At 44.1% G+C, this 23174-nt stretch overlaps 3 protein-coding genes across 4 annotated transcripts in view; 1 reads left to right on the plus strand and 2 right to left on the minus strand.

The window, feature by feature from the left end:
- The first annotated feature begins 1471 nt into the window (after positions 1-1471).
- Positions 1472-10905, plus strand: SNX22 (sorting nexin 22). Its single transcript, XM_042474617.1, has 6 exons — positions 1472-1722; positions 3515-3598; positions 4192-4296; positions 5127-5221; positions 7336-7415; positions 8146-10905. Exons 1-6 carry the CDS (start codon positions 1654-1656, stop codon positions 8256-8258), a joined length of 546 nt encoding a protein of 181 aa, XP_042330551.1. The 5' UTR covers positions 1472-1653; the 3' UTR covers positions 8259-10905.
- Positions 10906-11678: 773 nt separating this feature from the next.
- Positions 11679-18303, minus strand: PPIB (peptidylprolyl isomerase B). The gene is made up of 5 exons (XM_042474615.1): positions 18008-18303; positions 15932-16045; positions 13963-14056; positions 12682-12866; positions 11679-12093 (listed from the first exon to the last, which is right to left on the minus strand). The coding sequence occupies exons 1-5, from the start codon at positions 18176-18178 to the stop codon at positions 11971-11973; spliced, it is 687 nt and encodes a 228-aa protein (XP_042330549.1). The 5' UTR covers positions 18179-18303; the 3' UTR covers positions 11679-11970.
- A 3505-nt stretch (positions 18304-21808) lies between these two features.
- The window catches only part of FAM214A (family with sequence similarity 214 member A), a 59818-nt gene continuing 58452 nt past the window's right edge, over positions 21809-23174 (minus strand). For both annotated transcript variants that reach the window (XM_042472816.1, XM_042472815.1), the window contains exon 12: positions 21809-22417. In XM_042472816.1, coding sequence (XP_042328750.1) covers positions 22264-22417 — 154 coding nt within the window. In that variant the 3' untranslated portion in view covers positions 21809-22263. The remainder of the gene's footprint in view (positions 22418-23174) is intronic.

Genomic DNA, 23174 nt, shown 5'->3' on the forward strand with positions numbered 1-23174 from the left:
AACACTGGTTGACACTTACTGCACGTTATTGTACATTTGTAATAGAGATGAACACTGTGTATGCAAGTCCTTATCCACTTGGAAGCCTTGACCTGAGTTCTCCAACCCATGCTACTAGCATGACTTACAAAACCGGGGATAAATATTTAAATAGAGTTTAGCCCTTAAGGAACCTTTTCCATTTCCCCTCGCCTACTTTCTCCTGTATTAATGAGCTAGGCCTAAACTTTGCAATGTACTTGTTATGTGCCTTCAAGTTGACTTTGTGTTGTGGTTACCATTCCTTCCACTTTTCTTAGCAGTGGTTATTCAGGGGATGTTTCCCATGAGTACTGTAGGCTGAATGGAGACTACAGTACTCATGTTCCCTGACAAATTCTCTTAATGTGCTAACTAGGCCTGACCCTGTTTTGCTGCCAAAAACAGACAGGACCTGATGCGCACAGTTTTTAATATCAGAAAATTGATGCTACTGAGTCATCCCACTACATCCTCTCATATTTCCCATAATGTCCTGCTTATGGATGGATGTGAGAGAGCTGGAGAGTGAAGAAAGCCGATAAGAAACAAAAATCAACTCAGTTGAAATGTGGCGCTGATGATGCCATGGACAGTCAAGACGACAAACAAATGGGCCCTTCAACAGATCAAAACAGCCCAAAATGATGAAGCTAAGGCTGCCATACTTTGGCCACATCATGAGAAGGCTAGAAAAGACAATAATGCTAGGAAAGGTCGAGGGTGGAAGAAAGAGAGGAAGACCATGCGCCAGATGGCTTAGACCAGTGGTTCTCAACCTTCCTAATGCCACGGCCCTTTAATACAGTTCATGTTGTGTGTGGTGACCCCTAACCATAAAATTGTTTTCATTGCTACACACAAATATGTATTTTCCAACGGTTTTAGGGGACCCTTGTGAAAGGGTTGTTTGACCCCCAAAGGGGTCCCAACCCAGAGGTTGGGAACCACCGGCTTAGACTCAGAGAAGACACAAACATGAATGTACAAGACTTAAGCAGAGCAGTGGAGGATAGTGGGGGGACTTGGAGATCATCATGTGTTGTGGCTCACTCAGGGGCAGTTAATAACAAATGCTCTGCCAGTCTTGGCATAAAGGGTTGGCAATATGGATCTTATAAACCCCGGCAAGGGTTGCCATAATTGTCCACTATTACCAGGGACAAAATGTAGGACAAATTCTAGACCAAACTGTAGGACAGCTGCAGGACACAACTCAGCCCAACATGTAGGACATTTAAATGTCCTACATTTTGGGCTGAGTTTTGCCTTGCAGTTGTCCTATAGTTTGGTCTAGAATTTGTTCCACATTTTGTCCCAGGTAATAGTGGACAATTATGGCAACCCTACAAGGAAACATTTGATCTTGGAATGGGAGGGAAAGGGGAATGCTGTGGAGGGTTGCCATAATTGGTGTGTGTGTATATTCATCCTCCAAGGTGTAAATTAGTGCAAACATCTGCAGCAAATGAAGGGATAATAAAGAGCTACATTTGCTTCCATTTGGACCAAACAGAGATGGAGGCCATTTTCGAGGAGGCTTTGTTGTGAGGAACGGGGCGGGCCTGAGGCAGCAGGCGAGGGAGGGAAGAAGGAAAGAAGGCGGTGTGTGCCAGAGAGGGAGCCCTGGAGAGGATGCAGCTGGAGGTGTCGGTGCCCTCGGCGGGGCTGCTGCTGCTGCGGAGGGCGAAGAAGGCTCGGGCGGTGAGGGACTCTTGGCCGCCGTTCTAGAACATTCGGCGGCTCTCTTTCTCTCCCTCTCTGAGGCGATTTGGCGCCAAGGGAAAGGGAGGACTAGGCGCCCTCCGTTTTAGCCTTCCATACTGGAGAAATAACTCGGGTTGGCACTGCTTTAACTTGTTATCTGCCTCACTGCTATGGAATTCTGGGAGTTGGAGTTTGTTGGCCCCACAACAAACTCCAACTCCCAGAATTCCATAGCCATGAGCTAGACAACAAATTAAAGCGGGTCCAAACTGAGTTATTTCTCCTTCCCTTACTTCGGGGCGTTACTCTGACTAAGAAAGCATGAATTTATATCAGTGTCTTTAGCTTTTGTCACATCCCTATATTTTTCTTTGAACATCCTACATTTTGTGGCGCCTCGTCCTCCTGTTTGGTCTTTAAACAGGCTGGATGTCCACCTGACAATGGGGATGCTTTGATTGGGAGTTCCTGCATGGCAGAATGGGGCTGGACTGGATGGCCCTAATTGGAGTCCCTTCCAACTCTAGGATCCTCTGATATCTGGCCACTCTGCCCTAAGGAGAACCTATCATGGGGTTTTCTTGGCACGGTTTGTCCAGAGGAGGTTTGGCATTGCCTCCCCATGAATCACAGAATCATTGAGTTGGAAGGGACCCCAATTAGGGCCATCCAGTCCAACCCCATTCTGCCATGCAGGAACTCTCAATCAAAGCATCCCCATTGACAGATGGCCATCCAGCCTCTGCTTAAAGACTTCCAAGGAGGGAGCCATGGCAGTAAAAGCAGTGTCAAACTGGATTATTTCTGCACTGCAGATGCAGCCTCTGTGACTTGAAAAGTATGTAGATTTCTATAGCATAACAGAGAGAGACTATTATAGTGGGTGGGTTAAACTACCAAAATGTCAACAAACCAATATTCTAGCAGTCTTGTACCACTTGCTTCCATTTTGCTGCCCTGGGTGTTTGAATCTGCTCAGGAGAGAACGGTTCGCAGTGGCTTCAGATGAGTAAACAGTGTCTGGGGCCAGTGAGTTTGTTTTGCCCAATGAACTGGTCTCTTTGGGAGTGTTTTAAACTGCTGCACAGCCAGGTATTATAAACCTATGTAGGCTCTCTTTCACATCTGCAGAGCCTTGGGCCACCCACCGTCCCATTTCTGAGCAAAGCTGCACAGGATTAGCCCAAACTGAATTAACCACAATCTATTTTGCAAAACATTCCTCAGGGAAGGCATGAATTCTCTCCTTTCGGCTATGCTTTTTATGCAGAATGGAGTTTATTGTAGTGCTCTTTCCCCACCTTGCTACATGGTTTGAGGAGTCAAGCCTCCTCAAAGAAGCTTTTGTCAACTGGATTTTTAAAATATTGCTTCAAAGAGAGACCCAGCTGCAGTGCATTGTGGGTGAAGAAGGCAAACCTGCCATCCTATCTGTAGGGCAATGCTGTAATTTTCAGCTCAGAGCTGCTGAAAAGTAACACAGACCTCATCTGTCTAGCTAGGACAGCATTCTCCAACATGGTGTTCCCCACGTGGTGTCAGATTGCAACTCCCATAATCCCCAGGCAGCATAGTCAGTGCTGATGGGTAAGTGGCTATTGCAGTCTAGGTGCTGTGTTAGGGAAGCCTGGTCTGGTCCTAACAGAGCTTGGAAAATTTACTGTTTTGAACTGTAACTTCCTCCAGAATTCCCCCAAAGTTTACCTAGCTCTGAGCAGTACAACACTTTTGCGGTTGTCTGTGAGCTGGAAGGTTGGGTGAATTGACATGACACTTTCCAATGTTGCAGATATTTAAGGTGGAGATCCTGTGCAACGGAAGGAGGCATTCCATTGAGAAACGCTACAGTGAGTTCTACGCTCTTCATAAAAGGGTGAGAATGTGCATGTGAGGCTGTGTGTAAGAGAGAGTATTTTAATCCAGATCTGGCAGCACAGAGGAGCAGGATTGGTATCTTTGTCAGCTTTTCGTCTGACGTCTCTTTACTCTTATGTGTCCAGATTTAATTACATAATTGTCCAATTTATGTTCCACCTTTCCTCCAGTGAGCGCAAGCTAGCTTCTTTCACATTATATTTTCTTAGCAACCCTATGAGATAAGGTCAGAGAGAGAGAGAGAAGAGCAGAGCACTGGTCCAAAGTTACCCTGTGAATTTTATGGTTTGGGGTCACCACAACATGAGGAACAGCATTAGGAAGGTTGAGAACCACTGAGCTAGAGTATCCCCAGACTTGGAAACTATGGAAACTAAAGGATTCTGGAGGCATCTCATTGACCATTATGGGAACGGAAGGCTAGAGTAGAGAAGGCTTTGGTTCGATCCTGCAGGGTTCTTCTTATACACCCAGAACAATTAAAAGGCTCCTGGAGGACTCAAGCCTAAGAACAGCCCATTACATTCAAATGGGATTCTGGAGTTCCTTTGACATCAGTACTGTATAGTGAAGGGCTGCGTTTTGTCCCAGATCAAGAAGAGATGCCAGGTTCCTGACTTTCCACCTAAGCATGTGCCCAACTGGATGACCAAGGTATTGGAGCAGCGGCGGCAAGGCCTAGAAGCTTATCTTCAGGTAGGTTCCGTGAACAATAAAACTAAAAATAACTTCATTCTCAGATAAGATTCTGGTGTAAAAGTGTACCACAGTAAAGGAAATAGATGTGTTCATGGGCATTCCATCTTCAATAGGAAATTTATTACTAGAGAAAGAATAGGGATATATTTCTACACCACAGAAACGAAAAGCAGTTCAATGTTTCAGCCAGCTTTTTATCCAAAACTAACAAAATACTCATGTGAAATGAAACAACCTGTCAGATAAGCCTTGCAGAAAAAAAGACAATTTGAATCTTCTAGAGACCATAATGCAATTGGGCACCACTTTAATTGCCATGGCTTAATGCTGTTGCTTTCTGGGATTTGTAGCTTTGTGAGATGTTCAGCCTACTCTGTCAGAGAGCGCAGGTGCCACAGCAAACTACAAATCCTAGGGTACCGTAGCATGGAGCCATGACAGTTAAAGTGGTGTCATACTGCATTAATTCTGCAGTGTGGCAGCAACCACTGAGGTACGCCTGTTTAATGGTCCTTTCCCAGCAGGGGAAGCTAATTTACTTCTTTTTGGTGTCACAATAGAATTGTTCTCTTACTATCTGATGGTGTTACTGCTGTTCCATATTTGTTGTTATGGATTTAAAAAGGTAGGTTACTGTGGGGTCCTTGGGATCATATTTGACTGTTGTTATATAAAAGTTTATATATATATTAATGTATGGATAAATGTATTTGAAAAGGTAAGTTGTGTGAGGCTGACAGCTCTTCTGCTCTGAAAAGATGAGTGGAGTATAATTCACAGCTTGGACATGCTATGCTCACTAGTCCTGCTTTTTCTCTTTATTGCAGGGGATCCTCTTGTATAACAGAAAGCTTCCCAAGGAATTTCTGGACTTCCTGAAGCTCTGGCACTTCCACCAGGACCCCAGAGGCAACCATTTGGAGTAAGTGTTACCTGGAGTGGAAAGTAGAATGGGGAGCCATAGCTTGGAAAAGTCATGCTTGGCTGGCGAGTGTAGGACTTGCATTAGAAAAAGACTACCCAGAAAGACTTGTAGTCCAAACAAAATAATTTTCCCAAGTTCTCTCTCTCTGTCCCCTTGTCATTAGAACATGGCAGCTCATGTCCCTGCTTGCCATTATTCCATACAGCTCTAAAAGATAAGCCATCAAAGAAACCATTAATATCTCCCTTCTTGCCTTGGTGCTCATAGGCTCAGCCTGATTTGCCTTGTTCTTTTATCATACAATGGCTGAGATCCTAGATCAGGAGATGTATTGTAAAGTACTGCACAGGAACTATCGTTGTGTTCTCCCTCTCCAAACCTACCATTTTGCTGTTTCGTTCTCTCTGCCTTGCAGCCATTTACTGCATGGTGGAGAAGTGGTGATGGTGGGAAAGCATCCAACTATAGAAACATACAGGAGCTGGATGCACAGTGATGAGGCATCCTGTGGGCCTTCCCAAGGGCCCCTCAGAATTCCCAGAGAATGCTTTGCATCCAGCTCTAGCTAGAGTTGGAGGCCTCTCTGCCAATGTTAGGGCCAGGCTGCAGCAGCTAAAGGATGGGTTTTGCCAGGAGCTTGGTTGTTCCACAAATTGGTAGAGAAACGAACATTGGCTTATCTTGTGATATGTCTGTTTTCAGTGATGAAGGAGGAGGAATCCTTGAGCGGGTTGGTCCCCTTCATTTGCTCCAATAGGCAGGGATTTAAGAGTTGCAGAGGAACATCATTGGAGGGAACCATCCCTTGCATCTTTAGTCGTCATTAAAGCCTAATGACTAGCTAATAGTAACATAGGAACTTAGAAAGACCGGGTGAGAAGAAATTAGTTCCTTCTATTTACTTCCAAGAATCTTGTGGGCGACCATGCACAGATTAATGTTACCCTTTTTTCCCTCACAGCCCTATGCAGAAATGTTTGGCTGTGTGAGAGATAGAGTGTGGTAGGCTCTATGTTGCCTAGTGATGCTCATTGCCTGAAACAGGAGTCACAACCATGGCTGGAATCCTGTTGGTGATATATCCACCAGTGTACAGTTCACCCTTCATATCCACAGGGATCCGTTCCACACTCCCCTGAAAATAAGGAAAAATGTGGGACCTCGGGTCCCATTGTCCTCAATGGTGGACACAGGCATGTACATATACTCCCATTGAAAACAACAGAGCTTGCTGTCTCTGGAGGCTGAAATGCGCAGATGCCAAGCCTGCGGATATCGAGTCTGCTGTATGTGAATTCATGTATTGCAGGTATTCAATAACTCCTTGCACCACCACTACCCCAGGAAGACAGCCTTTGACAGATGGAGCATGCCCCCACAGCCATTTTGTGGCCAGATGGGACTTCAGCGCCATCTGGCTGTAGTTTTACAGAAGCAGCTTTCATGGGTAGTTACCAAGTATAGTACATGCATACCCAGATGTGCATAGGTGTTTCTTGATGATATTCAGTATGTCAGGGTCTGTGTGCAACTTTTATGTTGAGTAATCCCCACTCCAGTTCTGTATATTGGTTATACATATAATTGATTGTACAAATTAAGCAAAGTAGTCCATGTTTGGTTTGTGCAATGTGTTTTGTGTTTGTAAGACAAAGAGTGAGTGGGGCAGACGTGAACAATTTATCTGGCTTTCTAGATGATGTTGGCCAGCAACTCAGCCCCAGCCTAAATAGCCAGTGATAGGAATAAGCCTGACAACATCTGTAGCACCACAGTTTGGCTGTGTCTATAACAGAGGAATGAAAGTAGCCTAGCACTAAGTGCTTCCATGTTTACTTGCAGAATATAGACTCTGTAGGAAAGACAGTAATGTTTATTAGAGAGAAAGTAGGAAAAGAGAAATACAAGTGGCTTGAGTCAATCAAAGCCAAGATCCCGAGTTTGCAAGACCTGAGCAAGGGAGTTGATGAGTTCTTGGAGGGCTCTCATTCATGGCATTGCCACGAGTCACAGCAGCAAAGCTCTCTAAAATGTGGGTGGGTGAATGATATGTCCTAGATCCCTGTGTCCTTCCTGCTTCTTTAAACAGAGGCTCTTTCTTCTTTTTCCAGCCCCAGTTCTGTACTTTCCCATCGGCCTGTTATAAGTTTCCATAATGACCCATATGTACTCCCTTCATCCTCCTCCACAGGTAAGTCCAGTGGGGAGAAAAATATTTCTTAGGAAGAGCTCAGGGCGGTGGTGGAAGAAGAGGACGAGACCTTTGGGCTGCCAGTGGTCTGTTTTCCAGTAAGGGTTGGAACAAAACTCCCTTGTCATAAATATTTCCCTGTACTGGGGCCAAAACGATGGTTAATGGCTATTTGTTTGTTCTAAAGATAAATGTTCACATCAGGGATGGAGAATGTATGACCCCCCAGGTGTTTTAGACTATAATCCAATGCCATGCCGGGTGGGGCTTCTGGGACTTGAAATTCAAAACATCTGGAAAGCCAAAATGTCCTGCAGCCTGTTTTCTACTTGCTAAAGATGCTCATGAAGACAATGCTGGTCACCTAAAAGCCGGGCCCAAATCTATTTGTATAGGTAGTTAACCAATGTATCTGCACAATGGGGGAACAACACCGGTTAAAGTTAAATAATTCTAATCATTGTAAATTATGACTTTAGATAGTTCTAATAACATACAGGACCCTACTGCCTTGTTAAACATGGAAACAGGAGCCACCCTGGACTTCAGAATCCAGACTGTTCAGGCATAATCCTTTGGTTCTTTATCAGCCCCGGAGACCTGTGGTGGAGACGTAGCTTTACCTCCCAGGCTGCAAAAGGCACAGGCAAGGCCTGTACTGCTCTCTGCCCCTTTGGAAGATATCAGGGCACGCACTACTCCCACTAACTTTTTTCCCTCTTCTGTTCAGACTTGCTGCCCAACACCATCCTGGCTGGTGTGCTCCAGGGCCTCTATGCACCTGAGACACTCTTCTGCCTAGAATCCAAGCTCTTGATGGGACCCTGCTTGAGGCTGCAGTGAGTTCTGCCATCCTCTTCCATGACTTCTGATCCTCTGTTCCTTATTCAAGCAACTAAACAGCTGTCTTGTAAGACATCCCTGAGCCTTGAAATAAAAATGAGAGCATGGGAGGGGATGATGCAGCTCACTTGGTGATGGAAACTTTCTCATGCAGTGCACAGGAAAAAGAAAGCCCAAAGAATAGAAAATGCACTTGACCAATTATCCTGAAGGTTACTTAATAAGCACACTGTCCTTCTATCCATAGGTGCCCACTTCCTAAAGCAGCACAGAAGGGCTGGGGGAGGGCTTTAGTGAATTGGGGGAGACTAGGTGCTGCACAAGGAAAGAGAATATTAACCCTCTGAGCACCCCAAAAAAGACATGCATATGTACGTGAAACATACCTGTGTGTGTGTGTGTGTCTTAACAGGATGCAAGCCTGTGTATGTGATTGGTGTCACTAGAGGTTTTCGAACTTGGCTGTGCTTCACAGCTGATACTGAAAGTAGGAGTTGCAGAGCTGGAAAAACTGCATTAACACATGTGTTTCTGTGGATAGGAAGCTTAACAAAGAGATCCTGAATGTGGGACTCTGGCAATGTGTTGTAGTCCAGCAAAATTTAGGACCACCAGGTGCCCACTCTTTGACTTCATGAGAGGCTGCATGAACCTTCTGTAGTGTAAGTTTTACATGGAGTATGTATTTGGGGGGAAGGAGGAGCATAAGGCCAGTACTCTCAGTTTGCTCTCCCTAACCCAGTACTTGCACAATATATTTCCCATCATGAGGAAGCCTGCTCTCATCCCCTTTTCTGAAGCTCTCCAACTTATGATTGTGCATTGAGGCATTTGTGCTGCTTTCTCAGTGTAGACATATTGGAATCAGAATATGGTAAATCAAACAGTTGTATTGGTGGGTGGTATTCAGACAATAAAGAAGAGCCTACATAAATCTCCATGCAGTTACTGTACAAGATTGGGCTGCCAACCTCTTCTGTTAAATGGCAACAGTACACAAATAAATGCACAACAAAGAGGTATGACTGCCTGTTTCAGTAGGAGCAAATGGCTATGCATTGGCCAAAAATGCACAATGGGCACAAACCTGCTTCCACAACCTTGAATTGAATGGGGCTGTGCATTAGACAAAAATGTCTCCACTGCTTCTTACGTGTAAAACGGCAACAAAATTCTGGATGTCTGTTTTGTTGTTGTGTACCTTCAAGTACTTTCTGCTATGGAGACCCTAAGGTAAGCCTATCATGGGATTTTCTTGGCAAATTTCATCAGAAGGGGGGGGGGTGCTGTCCTCTGAGACTGAAAGAGTAGGACTTGCTGGGAGGCAGCTATGACCATGATGGTAACTTAAAACAAAAACAAAAAAACACAGGGAAAGTGGAAGAAAATTAGAATACATGCATACCTCAATTAGCAAAGCCTCTTGTCAGCGTACTTTTTACAAAGGCTTTTCATGCATGCCCACCCCTCCCTTGTTCCATCTCTTCCTGTCTAGTTGGATTATTTTAACAGCATCAGTGTTGAAAAATTATTTTTTTTTAATAATCTTTATTGAATTTTAATATATAAAAAGGAGAAAGTCAAACACATTTCTAATCAATATGATCGTACATTGTTCCTTTACTCTTCTCCCTCCTCCCCCCTCCCCCCTTTATTATTCTTTGTGTTGCTGAACTCTTAGCTACAATTTTTAATTCCTCATAAACTCAATCAAATATTATCTCTTTATCTCTTATTTACCCTAACTCTTATGCTTAATTACTAAGACTATGTTTTTCATACATCCTCTTCTTTCTTATTTTAACAAACCAAGTATTGTCCCTTCACCTTTATTTAATACATGTTCTACATATTCCTATATACTTATCTATTTTTGCTTAGTTATTTTTCTATCTCTTGTCAGATTGGTATATTTGCAGCAGTCTTATCCACGCATCGTTCCCTTCTTCTTCCTCTTTCTCATTTAGTGCCATTGTTAATTTATCCATTTCCCATATATCTAAGCTTTTTTCTAGCCAGATCTCTATATCCGGTACCTCTTTACTTTTCCATTGCTTTGCTAATACTATCCTTGCTACCGTAATCAAATATAATATAGTCTTCTTTTCTTTCCTTAATTCCCCTAAGAAGCCTACCCTATGTCTTACAAGTTGGTGGTGTTTGGGAATATATTCTTATTCTTTAATTTCATTCCATTTTTATTTCTTTCATTTTCCTGGAGTGGCCATGGAGCATCTGGAAAGTGCACACAGAGGCCTAAGGGCTCCTTGGAGCATAGGTTGGGAACCCCTCTTGTAACTAATCCTACTGTAGCGATATGTCTGCATCTAACAAGCAAAGTGAACAGCAACTGCCTCCAGCTTCCCTTACTGAACATGTGTAAACAAAAGCAGAGGGAAAAGGGAGAGCAGATCAGGCTGCCTCACTACTACCCCCAACTTTAAAAACCAGAGATCAATATATTTGGCCACCAAAATGGAAATTAAAAAAAAGTGGAGGCTGGTGAAAGAAGGCATTTTGGAAGAAATCTTCAAGTAGGTTCTAGAAGGCTTATAATGTTTTTCTCAACTTACGTAAGGCTTGCCTGAGCTGTTTCATTATACGTGTGCATATTGTTAGTTATGAATAAAAAGCTTGCTGAAATGTTTTTACAGCTTTTTGTTTTGGTGGTGTAGGAATCAATCAGTTTTATTTCCATCTATTTTCTGCCTCTGGTAACAAACTTTCTGTTAATGAATTAATGCCCTGGAACATGTACTTTATTAACAGGGGCAACTCTACATGTGGATGTTCAACTATATCACAGGGTAGCAATTGGAGAAGTGAAGGCAGAATGTGAGAGCCTCCCTACAAATTACTTAGCTAAGCAGGTTCTCAGAGGAGGTTCTGCACAGGTGTATCTCCCCCACAGGAGTAGACCTGGTGGGGATATCTGGAGACCAGCCAACCAAGGAGCTTCAGGTAAACTAAGGTGGGAGGGGAAATGACCCCTGCCTGAAACTGACCATTCTGAGCTAAATGGACAAACAATATGGCTGAAATTCTACATCACTGTAGCATAGTTTAAATAACCACCAGCAGAATTATGTTCTGCTTGCATTATACTAGATGTTCACAAAATAAGTGCAAGTAGGTAAATCGCTGCTAAATATTGACGGACAGCCCCTTAATGCACAGCTCCATTGTGCACTCTGCAGTGGGGCCTAAGACATCATTTAGGAATGAGCAGAGACTCTGGATTGGGCACACTTCCACATACTGATCTCCTCTGTCCCCATCCGCCAGATAGATTTGGTTGTTTTGCAGTAAAACAAACAGTGTGTGTCACTAATAGGATTCTGGCCTATTTCCTTGTGTGTGATGCTTGGTGCTGGGAGCTCAAGCAAAAGCAGGCTGGAAAAAAGACAAGGCAGACAGTACTACAAAAACACAATGGTCACATTTATTGGCCCATGTGCTTTCTTACAAAAAAGGATGAGTACCCAGCACCTCTTGAGCCTCTCAGAGAGGTGCCTTGATGCCCACAGGGGCCGATGGAATGAGCTGTTGTTAACAGGAATGGAAATAACCACTGCCTTTGGTGGCAGAGGAAAAAAATAGCAGCAGCTGCTTCCCAGCTGTTAGGATGATAACGAGGCCTTTGCATGAGTGTGTGCCCCCCAGCCCTTTGCAAACCAGAGTTGAGTCCCCTGGCCGTTTGACAGCTGCAAAACTATTCTTTGGCAATGGCAAATGGTTTCTCCACCTCGATGGTGTTGCAGTCAGCAATAATGACATCTTTCAGGGGCTTATCCCGACTGTCGGTCTTCGTGTTCTCTATCTTCCGCACTACATCCTAGGAACAAACCATGATAGGTATTAAGAAGAATAGAATCCCATCTCATTGACTTTTCCAGTCCAGCATGCTTAGAGTTTGGGAAAGTTGCTTTATCGGAACAGCACTAGGTTGACCAAATCAAATCAATGTTAAAAGCACAGATCTAAAAGGGGTGCCTGAGAAAAGTATGTAAGTGTTGCAAAAAGGAGAAGGTTTGCTGTCACACAAAAGGTTTGCTTGGAACTGAGTTACAAGAGCAGAGCCCACTGCAGGGAAAGCCCTGTTTCATCTCAGGATCCACCTCAGCTTTGCCAAAAGCAGCCTCTGGGGAACTGCTTCCTGGAAGCAATACAAAGAGGGTGAGCCTGGCTGGCTGTGGAGTACAACATCTGGAAAGCTCCATCTCAATGTATGGACCATATGTATGAGATGATTTTAAATAATTTCATTTATATGTTGCCTTACCCATTAAAAGCCTAATCGTCCCACAGAACTAAGACTGTTCTTTAGTGCTCTGGAAGCCACCAATGTGATTTTGGACAGAAGCCAGTAAAGGTGCAGTGCTTTTTATTTGGCCAGCTCTGTCCTACTCAGTCCTTTACTTACCATCCCTTCTAGGACTTTGCCAAACACAACATGTTTGCCATCCAGCCATGAGGTCTTGACAGTAGTGATGAAGAACTGAGAGCCGTTGGTGTCTTTGCCCGCATTGGCCATGCTAACCCAACCAGGCCCGTAGTGTTTCAGCTTGAAGTTCTCATCTGGGAAACGGTCACCATAGATGCTTTTACCTGGCAGCAAAAGAAAGACAGAGCTGGGACAGGGGCACTACAGGGAACTAAAGGCTTTAAACCTTTGGAATCTTTAGTCTTTAAGTCAAATACCCAAAATTTCCTAATTACTTTACAGAAACAAGAAGACAGAGTGATCCTTCCATACGTGATAGCCCATAATAGCTATTCCGGATAACACTTCTGCACTGCAAAAGAGGCAGTAGGGCCATTTCCTTTTCCCTGTGCAATGAGCAGCTGATCCACATCTCTGACTTCCATATAACAAAATTTGGCAAGCCAAACAGCTCCCCATTCAATTTAGCAAATAATAATTATTCCTCTCTGAGAAACCTTTATTCAGTGAAATGTACTCTAGCAATCAGCATGGGATATTCTGGCTAAGGCAGATGGGTCCTGCAATCCAACAGCATCCGAATGGCCACACATTTCCCATTTCTGCCTTAAACAGAGAGGCCGCTGTCAAATGTAGAATTCACAACTACAAAATGCAGTTAATGACATCAGATTTGGATAGCTTTAAAAGGGAATCAGACACATTAATGGAAGATAGTGCTAACCATGGCTAGAATTCATAAGTCACACCCACGGACAGAGACATTCTCCATGAATTTGTACACTATTCTCCATGATCTGAGATAATAAGTATCCAAATCAGGTGGGAAAGTGATTTGGTGACTTTTTGGACTAAAACTCCCAGAATTGCCAGCCTGCATGGCTACTGGAACGCATGAATGTTGGAGCTATAATATAAAAAATGGAGTGATATAGTTCAAAAACTCTGTTTTGAATACCAACAGCTACACAAAACTGCTATTGTCCTTGCGACCAACTTGCAGGCTTCCTATATGCAACTGATTGTCCAGAATGGTGTGCTAGAAAGTTTCTGATCTGGACCAGCAAGACTCTTAGATTATTATTCAACTAGAACGCTTATGTCAAAATGCCAGATATTTCTGGCAGTGAAAACCAACTCAGTTGCAGCAACAAATTACTGCTGCATAGCAGATCCTTGCTTCCCCAAAGATCTGTCAAGAAGGCAGAACAAGAAAAAATACAACTGACTGCAACATCAAGATGCTGTCTGGTTTCTCACCTCCTGTTCCATCTCCCCGGGTGAAGTCTCCTCCTTGGATCATGAAATCCTTGATCACACGGTGAAATTTACTCCCCTTGTATCCAAACCCTTTCTGAAAATAAAAATGACAAAGAGAGAGATTATGGGAACCACATAAACACAGTCTGCAAGATACCTATCTATGGGTGTAAATCTTATCCTGCCAAAGCCAATGTCCAAGAGCATCAAAGCACAACCCTCTCCAACTGAAGGAAAAGCTAAGGAGAGTTTAGCAGAGAAGGGAATGGAAATGCTGGAATGAGTGAGGAAACTGAACACATATCTTGGCCTGCAATAGCAAGTACATTTCTATACCACTTCTCAGTGAACTAGTGCTCCCTAAGTAATTTACAATCTGTAAGCCAATTGCCCCCAATAAGCTGACTCATTTTACCAACCTATGAAAGGCTGAGTGGACCTTGGAGCCGTCTCCTATCAAACTTACAACGTTGTGGCTGCAGGACTGGCATTTAACCACTGTGCCATCAGGGCTCCCTGCAACCCCAAATAAGCATGCCAATAGTAAAGAATAGGGACAACTGTACTCCAAAAACATTTGAGGGACCAAAGAAGTCTCATCTCTATTTGCTAATTTCCTGAAGTGTAAAGATACAGTACTAAAATTACTATCATCCATGCCATCATATTTCCCATTTTTATGTATGGTTGTGAAAGCTGGACAGTAGAAAGTTGAAGAAAAAAATCCTTTCAATGTGGTGCCGGAGGAGAGTTCTACCATGGACTGCCAAAAAGAGAGGATATCATGGACTGCTACAAAGACAAAGAAATGGGCAAATCAAGCCTAAACTCTCCCTAGAAGCCAAGATGACTTAACTGAAACTGTTGTACTTTGGCTGCATCAGTAATGCATGGTAAGGTATATCTCAGGAAAAGAGGAAGACTGAATTACAAATGGATAGACTCGATCAAGGAAGTCATAGCACTGAGTCTGAAAGCATAACTCATTAGAAAAGACAATGATGCTGGAAAAGGTACAATGCTGTAGAAAGAGAGGAAAACCATATGCCAGATGGATAGGTTCTATCAAGGAGACCATCGGCCTGAGCCTGCAGGATCTGAGCAGAGAGAGAGACGATAGGGGGGCTTGGAGACCTCTCATTCACAGCGTTGTGATTGACTTCAAGGCAGCTAACAACAACAACAGCACTGAAATGGGAAAAGTGTATGCAGCCACCCCTCAGTTTTTGCGGTCTTGAAGTCCACAGCCTTCACCTGTTCGCAGGCAACAAATGGAGGGGGACAAAATGGGGTGCACACTCTGAGGGATGTGCCTCCATTCAAGCAAATGGGGCTTGAATATAAGCAATTTTTCATTTTCGCAGTGGGGTGTGTGTCCACAACCGATCCCCTGTGAAAACGGAGGGGCAACTGTAAATGCTAACATTTCATCTTTTCCTTGCACATACCAAAAAGAAGCAGGAAAGTGCAAGTGTACAAACACACATCAAAACTGGTCACGTGGCTAAACCCAGGTTCCAAACCAGCTGAGGTTTAGCTATACAGTTGGCCCTTAGAACTCGCGGGGGATCCGTTCCAGACCCACCCACCCCCATGAGTTCCAAAACTTGCACATATTGAAGCCCCATAGGCTTGAATGGGGCGAGTGCATGTGGGGGGTGCTCCATGGGCATGCGCCCCATTGACATTAATGGCGGTCACCCCTCCATGGATTTTTAAGGCCACAGATCTCAAGTCTGCAGATTTGGAGGGGTGACTGTAAATGCAAAATAATGAAAAATAAGGGTGCAGGTCCTCTGTGTTTATTTGTACGTAAACCCAAGCATCTACCTACATGAGAAGAATCCAACACAATTCCTGGTTTTCCCCAAGGCAAGCACCAGGAAAAGTCTGCCAGCTCTTTTCATTACAAACGTCTGCAAACATCTCCCTTCTTCCTATCCCTGTGCAAGGCTTAGTTACAGCTTACCTCTCCTGTAGACAAGGAAACAAAATTTTCAACTGTTTTTGGGACTGTCTTCCCAAAGAGGCCGATGACAACTCGCCCCACGTCTTCGTCTCCAATCCGCAGATCAAAATACACCTAGAGAAGAAGACAGAGGCATTGCAGACTGAGTGCACAGGAAGACCAGAAGCTGGAAACATTCCTCTATGTACTTGGATTACATCTCCCAGAAACCCCAGCCCAGGTTGGGGGATGCTGGAGCTAATGCTCCAAAATCTAACTACTCTCAGCTCTTAGCGGATGTTATTTACCGTTCTCAGATAGACAGTGACTAGACGGATATAGAAAGATGGAAGATTTAGGTAATCTTTTTCTGAAACGTTCTTTGTACTTAGATTTAAGAACTCAATAACTTGAGCCTCTTATGGCTCGTATTAGAGACATTTTGTTGTTGTGCGTTTTCCAGTCGTTTTCAATTTATGGTGACCCTAAGGGTTTTCACAGTTTTCTTGGCACCTTTCTTCAGAGAGTTTGCCATCCTCTGAGGCTGAGAGAGTGGGACTCACTGGGTTTCCATGGCTGAGCTGGGATTTGAACCCTGGTTTTCAGTGTCCGAGACCAACACTCCAACCATTACACCACTTTGGCCCTTTATTAGAGATGCTATCCCCCCCAAAAAACACGCACGCACACACACAAACAACCTTGATATTAGGAACTGACTATTATGTCTCCTTTCAAACAGCCAAGTTTATCAAGTTAGCCCTGATCAAGAACATTTAACATGCCTGGTGATGATGATATACAATCTCAGAGCTATTTTATATGTTCTTTATTACCAATTCAAACATTTTCTCTTACGTTTGAATATGATTCTGGTTTGTTTTTAATGGTTGCGTGGAAAATACCTAGTTGGCTAATGAAGAATAAACCTGAAACTTGATTTTAGTAGCTGTTCTGTATCTGGACCTGTATTATTAGCCTGAATACTATCAGGAAGGCTTGGGGAAGTTAGAGCGGTTGTGACAAAATGTATACTTAACCAACTAGGCAGAGACTTTGCAAGCCCTAAAAGTATTTGCTCTTTTACAGCTCTGCTTTGATTCGAACTGTTAGCTACCCTGAGCTCCAGTGATATAAATCAAGCAAATGAATACAAAAACCTAAAGCTTGCCTTGTTAATTGTACTGAGATTCCTATGCAGTGTGTCCTGGAAGCAGCAGCAGAGCTGTGACCCACTGTGATTCCTGAGTATCAAGCCAGGTCAGTTAAAGTGGTGTCAAGCCAGATTGTTTATGCAGTGTGGACACGGCCCAAGGAAACAAAGGAGAGGTGACGCAGTACGCAGCCGCTCTCTCTCTCTGTGTTTGTGTCTAACGTCTTAGGCCATTTATAGATCGCCATATCATTAATATTCCAATGAAAACAGGCAACATAAAAATGCAATTGATTGACATAACAAGGTAAAACACAGTTTAAAGAGAGTATTTAAAGTGGCTTTTCAGGATCCCTAAGTGGAGATGTGTCCTTTAATCCAATGCTGTCCCCTGGGACTAACGCTCTCAGCAAGGCCTCAAGCCAATTTACCACCCAACCCCCCCCCCCCTTTTAACCAGAAATCCCAGGAATCAGTTCTAGGCCCTTCTAAATGCAAAGCATTCAAGGGCGGATAAAGCACCAGCAGCATGAATCCCAGCCTCACAGATCCCCTGCATCCTTGTGAGACAGGGAAAGTGTGTGTCTGTGTGCTGCCAGGCTGCCTTTGCAGCAGGAGTCAGAAGTGTATCTGTGTTGGGCCACAGCTTCCATGGTCTCAGCAGGGCAGAATGGAGTCAGACTGGATGGCCCTTGGACTACAGACAGCTCCAAGGGGACCCACTGGGGGCCTTGGGCAAGCCTCACTCCTGGAATCCTGCTATCATGGCTCCATAGAGAGAGAGAGAGAGAGGGCAAAGGAAGGCTGCTTCTTTGGGCCACTCTGGAGGGATGCTGTTTCTTCCATGATGCCTGAGTCCTAAGGCACCCATGGAAACACCCTCAATGCATCCAGTCCCCTCCGCTCTAAGGCATAACCCTTCCTCCTTCCCTCCGGAGCCTGACCTTGGCGGTGACCTTGGGCCCCTTCTTGCGCTCCTCGCCGTGAGCGGAGGCGGCGGCGGGGAAGAGGAGCATCAGCAGGGAGCCTCCCAGGCCCAGGAGGGCCGCCGCCGCCAGAAGCTTCATCTTCTTCCTCTCGCAGCCCCAGCAGCGCCAGCCCCGCGCCGCCAGCATCCGCCCCTTCCTCTCCTCCTCCTCCTCCTCTCCCGGCTCCGCTCCCCTCTCCCTCGGAAATGGTACAGTCCCCTGAGGGCGGAGGCTGCGCTTAGAGGCAGCGGTCGGCGCGTTCCATCTCCATCGCGGGGGGGACTCGGGGAGGAGGACGGCTCAACGCGCAGGCGCCGCTTCTCCTGCGACAAAGGGATGCCACGTTTCCAGCCCCGGATAGGTCAGGGCGCTCAGCCAATCAGGAGGCGGCGGCGAGGGCGGCGGCGCGCTCATTGGCCCACGCGGAAACAAAGACGAGGCGGCTTTTTCGGAAAGACTACATTACCCAGAGAGCAGCGCGGGGCTGAGTGACACGCCATCCTTTGGCTTGGCAATTGGCATGCCCTCTCCTGGACTCTGGGGAGCAGGGTTCGAATCCCATGGAAACCCACGTGCAAGTCACACTCTCTCAGCCTCAGCATCTGAGGAAACTGGATGAGAAAACCCCATTGTAGTTTGCCTTAGGGTCGCCATGAGGGTCGCCACACTCCATGGCAAACCCCTCAGAAGAAGCCTTGCCAACAAAACCCAAACTCAGTCGCTGCGCTCGCTAGAAGGGGCGCCTCCCCTTTCTCTGTTGTCCTGGAGCGCCCTCTGGCGGCAGCAGAAAGGGCGACTTCTCCCGTTCCTCTCTCTCTCTCTCTCTCTCTCTGGCGCCCTCCTGTGGCTTCATAGCCAAAGAACAGCCGGATAAGATCTTAGCCGGCTAAGAGATATCGCTGCATGACTCTCGGGCGCCCTCCTCTGGCTTGCATTGGGAGGGCGCCCTACAGCCAGGGACTCCATTGCGATGCAGCGATGGCTCCAATGGTCTCCTGCGCAAGCGTTTCTATATATACTGTAGATAGATAGATATACACATACATAATACTGCACACACAGTTATGTATACACATATATAACATACAGTTTCATATATATATATATACTCATACACATATATAATTATATATACAAAGTTATAATTTTATATATATGTGTGTGTGCATATACAGTAGATACATACATAATACTACACACACGGTTATGTATACATATTTATAATTGTATATAAATACACACACAAATATGCATATGTAATTATATGTGTGTGTATAATTTATATATATATATATATATATATACACACACACACACACATATAATGTATATATCTATATCTACATAATTTATATTTGTGTGTGTGTGTGTGTGTGTGTTTGTAATAGGTTTTGCTGCAGAGTGGGCCTTTCAGGGGAGCCCTAGGACTCGGAGGGGAGGGATCTGTCCCTGGATCAATCTTCCAGTTTTTCCTCGCTGGATTGATCTAGAGGCTGCAGTGCCCTGAGTAGCCACAAGAGGGGGCCATTGCATCAGGAATGTTCTTTGTTAGCCGCATCTTAATAAAACCGAAGTCTATGGGGACTCATGTGATTTTCCCATTGGCTCCCCATTCCTGAGGGGGCGTGGCCTCCATCCATTGACCTGGACCTTCCTCTGCTCTCATTGGCTGCCTATTCCCGAGGGGCGTGGCCTCCTTTGCGTAGAGCATCCTCTTAATAATCATTATTATTATTATTGGTATTTATACCTTCAGCCCTAAAGGCTATCAGAGTGGCTTACAATTATGACCTTTAGACAGTTCCCTGCCCTCAGGCTCACAATCTAAGAGTGAATGGTTTATTATTATTATTATTAGTCAAGAAACGTTCAAGAGCAAGGCTTCCCAAAACTGGTGGACCTCTGCCTCTGGGTTCCCAGGAGGAGAAAGAAGCAGCAGCAGTGGCCAGTGGGCTTTCCAGAAGGAAGCTCCCAGAAGGTCCATGGCTTCAGACAGCGGCTCTTTCCCAGTGTCCCTCTCTCTATCTTCCATTGAGGCCAATGCTGCTAGAAAGCCTTACAGCTGGATGGAGGAGGAGGAGGAAAAAGGGCCCTCAGCTTTGCCATGAGAGGGATGCCTCTGCACTTGGCACTTCCGTGTGTGTATATGTATATATATATGTATATATATCAGAGGTCCTGCGTGTGTGTATATATGTGTGTGTGTGTATGTGTGTGTGTGTGTGTGTACAGGTAAAACACTTGTAAGAAGAGGGTTGGTGACTTGAATGTCAGTGTTAGGGGTCTTGGAGGACACTTCCCATCATCCTCACATCAGAACTGAGGACAGCAACCCAACATCTTCTTTCACATAGACCCCAAAACACACTGCAGAAATAACTCAGTTTGAGACTGCTTTAACTGCCCTGGCTCAATGCTATGGGAATTGTAGTTTTATTGTGGCCCCAGAGCTCCCTGACAGAGAAGGCTCAACGTCTCACAAAACTAGTTTTCCCAGAATCCCCTAGCGCTGAGCTAGGGCAGTTGAAGCCGTCTCACACGGCAGATTGATTCTGCAGTGTTTTGGACCGTAGTCAATAATTTTGTTTGGCTTCTCTTTTTTCTCCTGTATCATTTTAAACACCTTTTCCTGACAAAACTCAAACTGGTTTATGGATAATCTGATAAAACTGTTGCGGTTTGAGGTTTGTACTTTCAGGGATTCTTAACAATTGGAACTATTTGGGAGCTTTTTAAAACTAGTTCTTGCTAAACAATTGCTTATAAGAAGGTGTCTCTTATTTGATCTTAACATTTCTATCCCAGCCAACTCTCAGTATTTCCAGGGCCTAAAGTGCTTTGTTAAGAGCTGCTCTGGGATATGCTGGCTTCGCATAAGAAACTGCTGTGACGCTTTTAACAACGGAGTCTTGACTTTAGGACTGGCTTGATTGTTCCATCCATATTTTATCATGTTTTCTCCAATCCTTTCAAATGTTTATCCTCAAATATTGATACGTGTGTCACTGTAAGAGAGTACTGAAATTTCAAAGCGGTGAGCTGTTCAGTTGGAAAGACCCACACAAATGTGCATGGTTGAGCCTTTTGTCATTTTGTGAGTCCATGATGTGTGCCTTCAAATCACCTATTGACTTATGGCGACCCCATGAATTTCATAGGCTTTACCTTCGGCAAGGAATTATTTATTGCAAGCTGCAATAAAAGAGAAAGATTTGGACAATATTGGACCAAAGTCTACTAGGGTCCAAAACACACTGCAGAATTAACCCCAAACCGGGTTATTTCCCCAATGTGGACGCAGCCTAAGAGTACAAAGACCACCTCAAAATAAAACCAGAATTCCAATATTGCTGTTTTCACATATATTTAAGATATATAAATACTACTTTGTTTTCACAGTACATCCTTTTTTTTACATCTGAGAAAGTCAGGAATGGGACACTAGTGTGATGATGTAAAGCGTTGGTACTAACCGTCAAGACAAAGTGAAATGCTTTTGAGAAGGGTTTTTGGTGGTTCGTTTTTAAAGGGGAAAAGGGTGCTAGTTATGAGTCGGGTCGATGAGTTGAATGACAAGTCCAAGAGCTTTATAACATGGTTTCACGCATTATCATGGAGTAAAGAAATGAGTAATATGGAGGGAAAAACATTACACAACCCACCCTCATCCTACATGTTTGCATAGTAATGATAATGCAATGGAAGTTCAGAATCCCGTCCTTATTTTAAGCAGCGTTAAGTGACAACTCTTAAAAACACACCACACAGCAAAGAAAGTAAAGACTTTCTGTATATATTTCGGATTTCAATATTAATGTCAAAAATACGTAATATGATTTTACATAGGATTTGTGCTACATTAGAACAGTAAAGACAAACGTCACTTAAGTAAAAGAAACATTAAATATTAAATAACCAAAAATAAAATAAAATAAAGTGTAAACACTAAACTAATTTGGGAATCTGCTATTGCAACACATCCAATGAAGTGGTTTAAAACCAGTATAAAAAAGATTAGGACTAAGTATGTTCCAGTCTACTTGGAATACATGAAGCTCATTCCAGAAGCCTTTTTAAGAACTGGTCCAAGAGTCCAGAAGAGCCTTGACTCCCATCTGACCATCATCCCACTCTCTTTGCTATTTAACTTGTACCCAGTATCTTTCATGCCAACTGTTTGACTTAAACAGTAATCTGGTAATTGACCAAATGGTTTTCATTGTTGCATCCTGCTAGCATCGGGGTGAAAACTGGGGGTTTGTTGGCGATTCCGTGTAAGACTTGAGTTCGTATGCAGCGCCACTGTCAACTTCCATGGATTTCCGAGAAAACAGGAGTCTTACGTCTCTGTAGAGGTAGATCTTTCCAGACTTAGAACTCTGGAACCTGAAAAATGATAAATGCAAACATTAGTCGTTGGTGAAAGTCAACATGCAAAAGCTTGAAGGAGAAACATCTTTATGATATGAGCAATTATTTTTGAGCTAGCTCAAAAGGAAACCATTTTGTTTCCATTTATCCTTAAATGCTGTATCATGACCCAAAAAACCTGAGTCGACTTATCCACAGGTGAGTGTAGGTACTGTAAGTACTGTACTTTAATGCTGATTTTAAAAAGGAACCATCCCCTTGGGAAAGGCCAAAATGTAATCTGTCCTGGAACCTCTGACACCCCCCTCCACTCTCTCATCCATCCAGTCTTTTATTTTGAACACAAACAGTTATGCTTGCCGGGATTTTAAAAGTTCTTTGGCATTGTTTTCCTTTGTTTCATCTTAATCCTTTTGATTTTATCCATGGGTCATATCAAAATCCATAATTTTGACCCACTATCTGCTTTCGACTTCTATATGAGGCAAACCTATAGTCAAGTATGGCCTATTACAAACTGCCAAAATAAAGCTGCTTGGGGTCTCTTTGGAGGTATGCTGTTTAAATGATGCATGCATCCTAAGAATCCGGAAGCTGCACCAAAGCTGCACTCCAGTGCTTAGGAATGGAGTGTGGCTTTGGCGTGACCTCCGGACTCTTAGGACCCATGCATCATTTAAATAGCATACCTCCAAAGAGACCCGAAGCAGCTTTATTTTGGCAGACTGTAACAGGCCATTGATTCTGTTGTTTGCAGCACCAGAATGGCCTT

Source organism: Sceloporus undulatus, chromosome 6, assembly GCF_019175285.1.
Source record: "Sceloporus undulatus isolate JIND9_A2432 ecotype Alabama chromosome 6, SceUnd_v1.1, whole genome shotgun sequence".
Classification (NCBI taxonomy): domain Eukaryota; kingdom Metazoa; phylum Chordata; class Lepidosauria; order Squamata; family Phrynosomatidae; genus Sceloporus; species Sceloporus undulatus.